Here is a 12,520-nt window from a genome sequence, read left to right as displayed (position 1 = left end):
AGGTATCCGGGGCCGAGGTCAAGGCCGAGGCCGGGGCCGACCTCGAGGCCGAGGTGGAGGGTTGGTCCGGGGTGAAGAGGTCCGCCATGCGGGCTTTTCTTCGGCGGAGGGCCCGGTTCTGGAAATTAGTGCACTGGGGGCAGGAGTCGGTTGGATGAGCCGCCCCCAGACAGAGGATGCACCGGCGATGCGGATCTGTGAGAGAAAGAAGCCGCTCGCACCGGGTGCACTTTTTAAAACCGGTCAAAGGCCGGGACATTAAATCGAAAGTAGCCGCGGCTCGATTAGCCACGCGGCCACGGGGACCCGGAAGCCTCCGGGTCGTCGAAAACGAAGCAGGAATCAAGTAAAAAGATAAAGAATTCGCGCACAGCGACTTAATCGTGAAAAAACAAGAAAAAATCGCGGTGCTAGAAGGCAGTTGGGGCAGAGCCTGAAAAACACGTCTTCTAGGCTTGCGGAAAATTTTGAACTGGAGACCACGAGGGGATGCACCCCCTAGTGGAGTAGGAAGGCACGCATGCGTGGAGCAGCAGAGCAAACTTAAATTTTCAATCAAGTTTGCTTGAAAATGCTTCCGCATTGGGGCTCCGTAGATGACGTCACCCACATGTGAGAATATCATGCCTACTTGTCCTGGGATAATAAAATAATTATTTTGTGGACCGGCATACTACTAAGACTGAAATAAAAATAACACATTTCCGCCCTGTCTTCGCAAACCATCTGATTCCATAGTAGACACTGCTGGGCATAAACTCGAAATTTTGAAACGGGTCTTCCGAGCTTTCCCTTGTTTGCAGCTGAGTGCCGGATCCCAGCGCCTCGCAAGTGAAGACCGAGGAGAAGTATTCATTTAAAAGTTTGGCTTTATCAGAGTCCAATTCTACATAGTTCCCGTCAGGTTTCCTAAGGCGTACTATCTCATCTGTGTTTCTTTTTCTGTCACTAATATACCTGAAGAAGGATTTATCACCCTTCTTGATGTTTTTCGCTAGATTCTCCTCCATACGGAGTTTGGCCTCTCTGACTGTTGTTTTGACTGCCTTTGACTTGGCCGGATAGTCCTCCTTAGATTCCTGCTTTCCTGATTGTTTGCAGGAGATGAATGCTCTTTTCTTCTTTTTTATGAGGTCTGAGATCTCCGCAGAGAACCACTGGGGTTTGTTGTTTCTGCACCGTTTACTTACTGATTTTATGTAGCGGTTGGTTGCTTCGTGTGTGGTTGATTTCAGAGTTGACCACATTGCCTCTACATTGTCTGTTTCGCCTTGGTTTTGTAGTGCCCGACGGACGAAATCTCCCATGCTTTTGAAGTTGGTGCCCTTAAAGTTGAGGACCTTGGTTGATGTGTTTGATTTAGTGAAACCTCTCCTGAGGTTGAACCATACCATGTTGTGGTCACTGGAGGCCAACGTATCGCCTACCGAAACCTCTGTGACACTTTCTTCGTTGGTTAGTATCAGGTCCAGTATCGCCTGATCCCTAGTGGGCTCTAATACCATTTTTCTGAGTCTTGCTTCCTTTATAGAGGTTAATAGCTTCCTGCTGCTGCTGGTCGTAGTGGAAAGTCTGTTCCAATCCACATCAGGCATATAGAAGTCGCCTAACAATACTGTGTCTCCACACAAAGTGATATTCTCTATGTCTTCGATTAATTCTATATCCATGTTATCCTGTTGTCTTGGAGGTCTGTATACTACGCCAAGATACAGGCATTTGTCCCTCCCCCTAGCCAAATTCACCCAGAGGGATTCCCCGGTGTACTTGACATCTGCGATTTTGGTAACTTTGATGTCCTCTTTAGTGTATAGTGCTACCCCTCCTCCCATTTTGCCCTCTCTGTCTCGGCGGAGTAAGTTGTATTCCGGTATAGCCATATCCCACCCATGGGAGTCAGTGAACCAAGTCTCGGATATCGTCACCACATCTAGGTCGGCGTTCCTCATTTCCGTTTCCAATTCCAGAATTTTATTGCCCAAACTGTGGGCATTAATGTACATAGTCCTCCATACCTTAAGTTAGCTATGTCTCTGTGGAGATTTTCCCGCTTGAGGGCAAACAGTGGCTTCACCCACAGCTATCTTGATAACCTACTATGGACTTTTCATCCAGAAACTTATCTAAACCCTTCTTAAACCCATCTCCTCCAGGACGGCATTCCAGGCATCCACCACCCTTTCCGTGAAACCAGTTTTCAGATTTCTGTGGATAAAGTGGAAATGTATGTTGAGAACTGATGCTCCCTTTTCCTGCTTGACCTGTCTAGATGATTCATTATGTTGCTTTATTATTATTGTTGCCTGTTTTGTTGTTCCTGAAAAGATTAGTTGCATGAATTATATTCCAGTAAGGAGACTTGTAGAATCATGCCATCATTCAGCTTTGTAATTTGGGAACTTTTGTATCTGTATTATATAGATTTTTGCTTATAGCTTTCCCTTATCTTCCCTCTATCCTCATATCTGCTGTGCCTACCACTAACAGTTTCAGAATGGGTGCCAAGATGTCATGTGGTAGCCTCCCACGTGACATCTCAGCAGCCATTTTGAGGCTCTGTTGGTGACAGGTGGAGGGATTGGGGATCTTACCTGTCCCAGAGGTGGCCACTAAACCACCAGGCTTTTAAGGTACATCTGGAGAATTTAGAGGAAATGGGGAGGAGAGGTGCCAGACAAGGGGTGGGGGAAGAGGACAGATGCCATATCAGATAAGGGGAGAGGCGAGGAGACAGACCAGGAGAAGGATCTGGGTGTCATTGTAGACAATACGATGAAAACTTCCAACCAATGTGTGGTGGAGGCCATAAAAACAAACAAGATGCTAGGAATTATTTTAAAAAGGGATGGTTAACAAGACTAAGAATGTTATAATGCCTCTGTATCGCTCCATGGTCAACTTCACCTAGAGTATTGCATTCAATTCTGGTCTCCTTACCTCAAGAAAGATATAGCAGCACTAGAAAGGTTCAAAGAAGAGCAACCAAAATGGTAAAGGGGATGGAACTCCTCTCATATGAGGAAAGACAAAAACAGCTTGGAAAAGAGATGGCTGAGGGGAGATATGATTGAAGTCTACAGAATCCTGAGTGGAGTAGAACAAGCACAAGTGGATCGATTTTTCACTCCATCAAAAATTACGACGACTAGGGGACACTCGATGAAGTTACAGGGAAATACTTTTAAAACCAACAGTAAGAAATATTTTTTCACTCAGAGAATAGTTAAGCTCTGGAATGCATTGCCAAAGGTTGTGGTAAGAGCAGATAGTGTATCTGGTTTTAAGAAGGGTTTGGACAAATTCCTGGAGGAAAAGTCCATAGTCTGTTATTGAGAAAGACATGGAGGAAGCCACTGCTTACCCTGGATCGATAGCAAGGAATATAGCTACTCCTTGGGTTAAGGCCAGGTACTAGGGATCTGGATTAGCCACTGTGAGAATAGGCTACTGGGCTTAATGGACCTTTGGTCTGGCCCAGTAAGACTGTTCTTATGAGTGCCAAGTATAGAACATTGAAGCCATTGTAACATCACTGATGAGATTGGCTTTGAGGCATTAATAATAATAATAACTTTATTTTTCTATACTGCCATAGTCAGACTACTTCTAGGCGGTTCACATCGAAAGAAGGCTGGACATTCAGCGAATTACAAATGCATGAGGGGAATGTTACAGAAGAAAAGGGTTGTAGTGGAGGGAAATGTAAGAGGGGTTGGAAGGGGGAGGGAAAGTGAGAGGGGCAGGAATTGCCTAAAGATTGCTTCGGGTTTGTAGGGGGAAAAAGCGTAGTGAGTTCGGATTGGTCTGTTTAGGTGATGAATTTGTCAAACAGAGTGTTTTTGATAGATTTTCGGAATGCATTGTAGGTCTGTCATTATGACATCACAATCTCAGCTCTGGAATGTTGCTCCGGAATCTTACTATTCTTTGAGATGTTGAAATGTTGCTACTCCTTGAGTTTTGGCCAGATACTAGTGACCTGGTTTGGCTACCATGAGAACGGGCTATTGGGCTTGATGGACTGTTGGTCTGACCCAGTGAGGCTGTTCTTATATTCTTAATCAGTGAACACATGTAACCTTTTCTTGCTTAGTTCACATTTAGGAGGTGATGTTTCCTCACCTACACATGATGGCACTGGTATCTATTAGCAACAGTCCAAAGGGTAGCATTTTAAAACCAAACATCCAAAATTAGTTTTAATGTTATAATAATAATAACAGCTTATATACCGCAATACCGTGAAGTTCTATGCGGTTTACAAAAGATTAAGCAAAGATACAAATAGACTGACTTCAAGAGGGGAAGAAGAAAGAGAAGTAATTAGACAGGAAATTCATTGTTGAGAAGAAAAGTGATCAAAAGGACAGTAGGTCGCTATTGAGAGGAAACACAAATGTGTTGAATGGAAATAGTATTACAATAACTTTTTTGTTATGTTGTTTTTATTTTTTAGTGAGATTTTCATCCATGGAGACCTGCAGTGGGATATTTTCCAGGTTATGATTTCACGGTCAAGTACGCCAGACCTGATCAAAATAGGAATGAAACTGCAAGAGTTCTTTACTCAGCAATTTGACACCAGCAAGCGGGCATTGTCTACCTGGGGGCCGGTTACCTACCTCCCTTCAAAGACTGTCAACAACTTAGAGAAAAACTCCAGTGAGCAATGTAAGGACACGACACCTCTTAACTGAAAATTATGAAGACTAGAGCGTATGGTATCCCTAAAGCAGTGATTCTCAATCACAGGCAGGTGTGTTGCGGGTCTAGCCTCCTACCACTGTTTCCTCTTCCAACCCATGAGTGTTTCCTCTGTTAGTGTTGGGACTATGCACTACCTGTAGGAAATCTTGCCTCCACAACAGCTGCCGTTCATTTCCCATCTATGCCTGTATGTGAGCATGCTGAAAACATACAAGAGGGCCTGGCTCTGAAATAGATTTCATTCATTGCAAGATCAACATAAGAGCTGGGTCTGCCCTTGCTATTTTCAGTATGTTCATGTGCAGGCAGAGAGGGGAAATAAACGGCGGCAAGATGTTCTGCTATAGAAGTCCTACAGAGGTAAGATGTCCATACAAAATAAAGGAGGCAGAAAGCACATGTTGGAGGTGGTTGAGAGGTACTTGGATGTTTAATAGAAAAGCAGAAATGTGAGGAGGTCAGCAGGGAGAGAAAGGATATGAATTTTAGGGCATGAGTATTGATCAGGAGGAAAGAATTCATACTTCCTGGGAAATGAGATGTGGAGAAAGGGATAAAGGAAACAATGGGGATTCAGAACAGAACCTAGGAGGTTAGAGGGAGAGAATGATGCTCAAACTGTGATGGTAGGAGGGTATGAAGACGAGGTCATTTTGCAGAGGACCAAAGGAAACGAGTGGAACCAGGTGTCTGCCTTCTGGTCGATCTGGGCCCAGATTGGTGCAGACTGTTAGGTCTTGGAAATTTTTTAGGGCGGTTACAAAATTAAGTTCAATGTCCCCCTTCCAGACCACTTTGTAGATTCTCTGGCCGGCTGACCAGAAAGACCCCTCAGAGTCATGGCAACGGTGCAAAGGCTACTTGACCTTCGTGCCATAGAGCCAATCCTGGACATTGAATCAGGTTCAGGCAGATACTCCATATACTTTATCATGACAAAGAGAGGCTCAGGAAACCAATTCTAGACCTCAAAGCTGTCATTGCGACTCTGAAGATGCCACACTTTCATATGGAGACTGGTCGGTCATAGCGGCAGTAGTGCCAGAGGAATTTTTCACTTCCCTCAACTTGATGGAAGCCTATCTCCATATTTCCATTTTCCCAGCTCACAGGAAGTACTTGTGGTTTCATATACTGGACTAGCTTTTTCAGTTCTCAGTGCTCCCCTTCGGTCTAGCCAACAGTACCTCACACCTTTACCAAGATGATGGTGGTGGTGGGAGTGTACCTCTGCAAGGTTGGGATCCAAGTGCACCCATACTTGGATGATTGGCTCATCAGAACTTCATCCAAGGAGGAAAGTGAACGAACAATTTTGAGAGTGGTTCAATTCCTCCAAGACTTAGGATGGATCATCAACTTCAAGAAGAGCCAGCTGAAGCTGACTCAGTGTCTGGAGTACCTGGGAGTATTGTTCGATACAGCTTTGGGTCAGATCTTTCTTCCAGTGCCATGCAGACAAACTCCAGAAGCAAATTATAGATCTGGTCCAGAGGCCGTCTCCCATAGCATTGCACTACCTACATATCTTGAGGTCGATGGCAGCAGCCATAGAGATGGACCCTTGGGCAAGAGTGCACATGAGTTCTCTCCAAGACTCTCTCGTCTCCTCAGAAGGACTTGCTTCAGCAACCACTTCCATGGCTGCCAGTAGTGAAAAGCTGCATGTGTTAGTGGAGAGGGCCTCCACAGGCATGCCTCTTCGCAATTCCTCTTGGCAGACATTAATAACTGATGCCAAAATTTACAGCGGGGGGGGGGGAAAGGAGTTCATTGCAATAGTCACCCAGTGCAGTGTTGTTGGACACTGGCTTAACAGAAGTGGTCCTTAAATCGCCTGGAACTCAGAGACATTTGACTTGTGCTTCAGACACTGGAGAAGTCTCTGGAAGGCAAGGCAATCAGAGTCTTATCAGACAATGCAACAACGGTGGCCTATGTCAACAGGCAAGGAGGCACCGCCTAGAAGCTCAACTCCTTTTCCAGTGTGCAGAAGCTCATCTGTAGGCTCTCTCAGCCATGCTCAGGAATAGAAAACGTGCAGGTTGTCTTTCTCATTTGACAGATGCTCGACCCGGGGAAATGGTCTCTGTTCCCCCTTGGCATTCAGTGCCATAGTTTGGCGGCAGGGGGCCCCACAGATGGATCTGATGGCTTTGGCAGTAAACACAAAATTGATTTGATTCAACATCCAGAAACATGAGCCTGGAAGCTAGGAGTTGGATGCTTTGGTCCAACTTTGGCCGGAGAAAGAGCTCTTATACACATTTTCCACTTGGCCCATTCTCATAGAAACATAGAAAGATGACGGCAGAAAAGGGCTATAGCCCATCAAGTCTGCCCACTCTACTGTCCCACCCCATTAAGTCAGAGTGCTGCTCGACCCACGTAGAGATCCCACGTGGATGTCCCATTTATTCTTAAAGTTGAGCACACTAGTGGCCTTGATCACCTGCACCGGTAGTTTGTTCCAGTGATCCACCACCCTTTCTGTAAAGAAATACTTCCTAGTGTCACCACCAAATCTCCCTCCTCTGAGTTTGTGCGGGTGCCCCCTTGTGACTGAAGGTCCCTTAGGAAAGAATATGTCGTTTTCCACCTCGACACAACCTGTGACGTACTTAAATGTCTCAATCATGTCACCCCTCTCCCTGCGCTCCTGCGGGGTTGGTAGTCTTAGTGGTGCCCAATTGGCCCCGCAGGCCATGGTAGCCGGGGTTGATAGTTTTATTGGCATCTGATTAGCCCCGCAGACTGTGGTATCTAGGGTTGGTAGTCTTAGTGGTGCCCGATTGGCCCTGCAGGCCGTGGTATTCGGATCTAGTCTGTCTACAGAGAAATGAAGGCCTCAGACTAACAGTTCAAGTTTATCAAGTTTTCAAATTTATTTAAAAATTTCTTATACCGCCTAATAGAGAATGACACGGTGGCGGTTTACCCGCGGCTACCACGTTTAGTCGCGGGTAACCCGCCAAAATGGGGAATGAAAAATAGCAGCCTCTGCGGGGACGGGGACAAGGCCATTCACCGCCCTGTGGAGTGGTGAATGGTCTTGTCACCGCAGTGAGGCATCAAGGATCGCGCGGTCCCCGCAGCCCCCACTTGCCCACCCGGACACCAGCTCGATCGTTTAACCAGCTTCCTCTCTCCACCTCACCTTAGTTTGCCGACTTTCTTTTTCGACGACCGGCACGCTTTCAAAGAGCCGCGCATGTGCGGCTGCTCAGTATTCAATCTTCTGCTCTGACCCAACCGGAAACAGGAAGTTGCAGCAGAGCAGAAGATTGAACTTTGAGCAGCCGCGCATGCGCGGCTCTTTGAAAGCGTGCCGGTCGCCGAAAAAGAAAGCCGGCAAACTAAGGTGAGGTGGAGAGAGGAAGCTGGTTAAACGATCGAGCCGGCGTGCGGGTGGGGGCTGCGGGGACCGCGTGTTCCTGGCTCACACAAGGAAGGAGGGAGTGAAAGGGAAAAAGTTTCTCTTCCTTGGAAATAGATTCTGAAGTGACCTCATCAAAGAAGACCAGCACCAAATGTACAAGAAATCCCTTAAACAATGTCAAAAGAGCCCAAAAGAGAAAACTGCTACTGCCGTGAGACTCCATTATTGAAGGAATCAACTTGAAATCACAGTTCAAGAGACAGGAAAAGGTTAAATGCCTCATGGAATCCTCAGCCACAACACAAACCAAATTGTGAATGAAATCAAAGCAGACAGTAAGAATTATAAAATTGATGTCTAATGCTGAGGTATTAGAAATAATGCCTCAGCAATACAATTTTCAGAAGTTCTATTTGCTCATGGTAAGGGAGAAGAGAGACTGCTAGTGATGGTGGGGGGACTGATAGAAGATATGAAAGAAGGGTGGTAGAAAGGAACAGATGGTAAAGGAGGGAGGGAAGGGTGGTGGTGGAAAGGAATAGAACAGACATTGAAAGAGGGTAGAGAGGAACAGACCCTATAGGGAAATGTGGAAGGCAGAGTGGGGAGAAGATGCTGGAAGGGAAGAAGACAGATGCCAGACTATGGAGGAGCGGAGGGAAGAAGGTGGGTGCTAGACCAATTGTGGGAGGGAGTGAAGGGAGAGGCACAGTAACAGCAAATGGAAGACGCAGAGAGAAGACACACAGTGGATGGAAGGAATTGAATGAGAAGATGTGGAAAGCAGAAACCAGACAACAAAGGTAGAAAAAAAATTCTATTTATTTATTTATTTTTTGCTTTAGGATAAAGTAGTATATTAGTTGTGTTGATAAAAATTTATAAACAAAGCCCTGCCAGCTGAACATCTCTTTCTCTAGTTCAGCAGCCAGAACTTTGATTTATAAGAAAGAAATAAGCTAAATATTGCAGTACTAAGGCTTATATGGATGCTGCGGGAACGGTGACGGGGCGGTGAATGGGATGGCAGTGGCGGTGACGGTGAAGGGAACAGCGGTGACAGGGCGGTGCAGAGGATGGTGGGCCGGGGACGGTGCAGTGACGGGGGCAGATTTTTTCCCCGTGTCATTCTCTACTGCCTAATCAAACCTTCAAGGCGGTGTACAAAGGAGTATTTGATCTTCTCACTCAGGGTCCAGTTTCTATCAAGAAACAGGAACACTTTGAGCATACAGCATGGCTCTTCAGTGGGTGGCCCTGCCCTGATTAGCAAAGGGATGTTTGGATGTGGTGATCACCATTTTGCTTAGAGCTAAGAGGCTGTCCACGGTAGCAGCCTATGCTAAGGCCTGGAAGTCCTTTCAGTGCATGCCCTTCCAAGCTCCAGGCCTTTCCTGTTTCCAAGCATGGGGAGACAGAGGCTCCCTAGCTTCTCACCTAATGCACCTAATCTCACCTAATGCAGAAAATTAGAAAGAAAATGGAGAAAAAGTTACCAAGATTCCACAAAATCAACATGGAGACTACTGAACCAAAAATACAAACAAAAACTGAAAGAAAAAAGAAAGACATACTACACAAAGCAAATAGGAGAAGGATCCCAAGACACAAAAAAAGCTATTCCAACTACTAAGAGAACTCACAGACACCACACCCTATCTGACCAATAGCAACTCTTCCCCTCCTTCAGCCTCCCTCTTAGCCACATTCTTCAAAAACAAGATCAAATCTATCAGAACCACTTTCAATGGAACACCTATGCACCTAGAAGAGATCTCATACCCCCCCACACACATACACAGAAAGAATCAGTTGCTGAAGATAGAACCTGGTCCCACTTCTCACCTATACAATGGTCAGACTTCAACAAACTATATAATAAATATGGCCACTGCCCCCCATACCTATTGAAAACTTCAAGTGCACTATTCCGCACCCTGCTCCTACAATGGATACAAACTTTTCTCACAGATGGCCTGTTCCCACAATACCTCAGCAAAATCATCATAACTCTGATACTGAAAAACCCCAAGGGAACAGCGGACCAACCATCCAACTACAGACCCATTACCTCAATCCCACTCTACGTCAAGCTAATGGAAGGCCTCGTGGCTAAAACCCTAACCTTATACCTAGAAAACCACAACTTACTTCACCCCACACAATCTGGTTTCAGAACCAACTACAGCACTGAGACCCTTCTAGGAACACTCATGGACACCGCTAGACAACACCTCAGCACAGGCAAGAAAATGCTGATCATACAACTAGACCTCTCCGCAGCCTTTGACCTGGTAGATCATGACATCCTTCTCCAAACACTAGACTCAATAGGAATATCAGGCAAAGTACTATCATGGTTTAAAGGCTTCCTACAATCCAGAACTTACAGAGTTAAAACAAACAAAGAAAAATCAGAACCATGGTCCAACCTCTGCGGAGTGCCCCAAGGATCGCCTCTGTCGTCCATACTCTTCAACCTGTACATTGCTTCCCTTGGCTTCTGCCTAGACAAACAAGGCCTAACCTCCTATAGCTATGCAGATGACATCACCATTTTCCTCCCCTTCGACCAACCAGTGCCCACCATGTTAGGCACAATAAATAGAATGCTTGAAACAGTAGCAAAATGGATGTCAGAACACAAACTAAAACTTAACCCGGACAAAACAAACTTTATCCTCCTAGAAAACTGCATAACCCCAACCTTAACAAGCCTAGTAATAAACTTGATCTCATACCCCATACAACTCCCGCTAAAACTCCTAGGAGTACTGATTGACAGAGGCTGCACCATGCAACCACAAATCAACAAAATAATAAAAACATCATTCACAACTATGACAAACCTAAGACAAGTTCAAAAATTCTTCGACAGAAAACAATTCCAACTTTTGGTACAATCTCTAATCCTAGGCCTAATAGACTACTGCAACATACTATATCTCCCCTGCCCAGCAACCATGATAAAACAACTATAAACAATACAAAACACAGCCCTAAGACTCATCTACTCGTTGAAAAAATACGACCACATCACAGAAGCATACCACGACTCACACTGGCTCCCAATACAAGCAAGAATACACTTCAAATTCATTGCCTTCTATTTAAAGCTATAAATGGAGACAGCCCAACCTACTGGAACAACCAACTAACTCAATCCACATCAACCAAACACAGGAGAACCCACACACTATTCACACACCCGCCAACCAAAAATGTCAAACGAAGAAAACTGTATGACAACCTACTGGCCACCAGAGCAGCGAAACTGGACAGACAACTCACCAACTCATCGACCACAGACTACAAAACCTTCAAAAAAGAAACAAAAACCCTACTCTTCAAAAAATACATAAAACCTATATAACACAACCAGATTATCTCAGCCAAAAAAAAAAAAAAGTTTAATCTACTCCTTATGTATTTCCAAATATTATGACAACTCATATGTTATCTGCCTTATTTATTTAGCAATATGACAATGCTTATGTAATCCGCCTTGAACCGCAAGGTAATGGCGGAATAGAAATCACTAATGTAATGTAATTTTACCCAGTTCATTCAAGGGGCTCTTCAATTACACCCTCCGGTTTATCTCTCTTTCCCTTCCTGGAATCAACACCATATTTCAGGGTCCCTTCCAATCTCCTTATGAGCCCTTGCAGAATACTTCCCTTCTGGATCTTACCATCAATAATATTTTTGATGGTGATTACATCAGCAAAATGAGTCTCAGAATTGCAAGCTCTTTTCTGTAGGGAGCCATTCCTCAAGATTACAGAAACAGGGATCTCCTTATCCATGGTTCCATCCTTCTTACTGAAGGTTGTCTTGGCCTTCCACTTTAATCAGGAAGTTCATCTGCCCGCATTATCTCCTACAGAGTCGAAGAAAAAGGACAGTACATTGCATTTGCTGGATGTCAAGTGTGCTCTCCTCTGGTACCTCATAGTTACCATTGAGTTTTGTGTATTGGATCATCTCTGTGTCCTGACTAGTCATGCAAAGAAAGGGAGGCCAGCATCTAAAGCCTCAATTTCCAGATGAATCAAGATGGGCCATATATGTGGGCTGCGGTAAACAGCCACTGATCGCATTGAAGGCTTACTCTACCAGAAGAGTTTCTACCTCTTGCTCGGAGACTAGAGCTGTCTTGCCAGAAGAGATCTGTAGAGCGGCTACATGGTCTATCCTCCATACCTTCACCAGGCTCTACAGGGTGGATGTAGCAGCCAGGAAAGACGTTGCTTTTGGGTCCTCCGTCCTGAAGGCAGGCTCAGTGAGCCCACCCTAGGTTCTGGGGACTGCTTTGGTACGTCTCTATGGTTCAGGACCACTGAACACATTGCACTAGAAAGATTAGGTTCTTACCTCAATAATCTTCTTTCTTATAGATGTGTCTAGTGGTCCTGAAGCCCTGCCCTGTAT

At 45.2% G+C, this 12,520-nt stretch overlaps 1 protein-coding gene across 9 annotated transcripts in view; it reads left to right on the top strand.

Moving 5' to 3' along the window:
* The window catches only part of KIAA1109 (KIAA1109 ortholog), a 908,505-nt gene that overhangs the window by 786,300 nt on the left and 109,685 nt on the right, over positions 1-12,520 (top strand). For all 9 annotated transcript variants that reach the window (XM_033938537.1, XM_033938601.1, XM_033938589.1 and 6 more), the window contains one exon: positions 4,457-4,671. In XM_033938537.1, coding sequence (XP_033794428.1) covers positions 4,457-4,671 — 215 coding nt within the window. The remainder of the gene's footprint in view (positions 1-4,456; positions 4,672-12,520) is intronic.

This window comes from Geotrypetes seraphini, chromosome 1 (genome assembly GCF_902459505.1).
Source record: "Geotrypetes seraphini chromosome 1, aGeoSer1.1, whole genome shotgun sequence".
NCBI classification, from domain to species: Eukaryota; Metazoa; Chordata; class Amphibia; order Gymnophiona; family Dermophiidae; genus Geotrypetes; species Geotrypetes seraphini.
The sequence above is the reverse complement of the archived record's forward strand: the minus strand, read 5'-3'. Positions and strand labels throughout refer to the sequence as shown.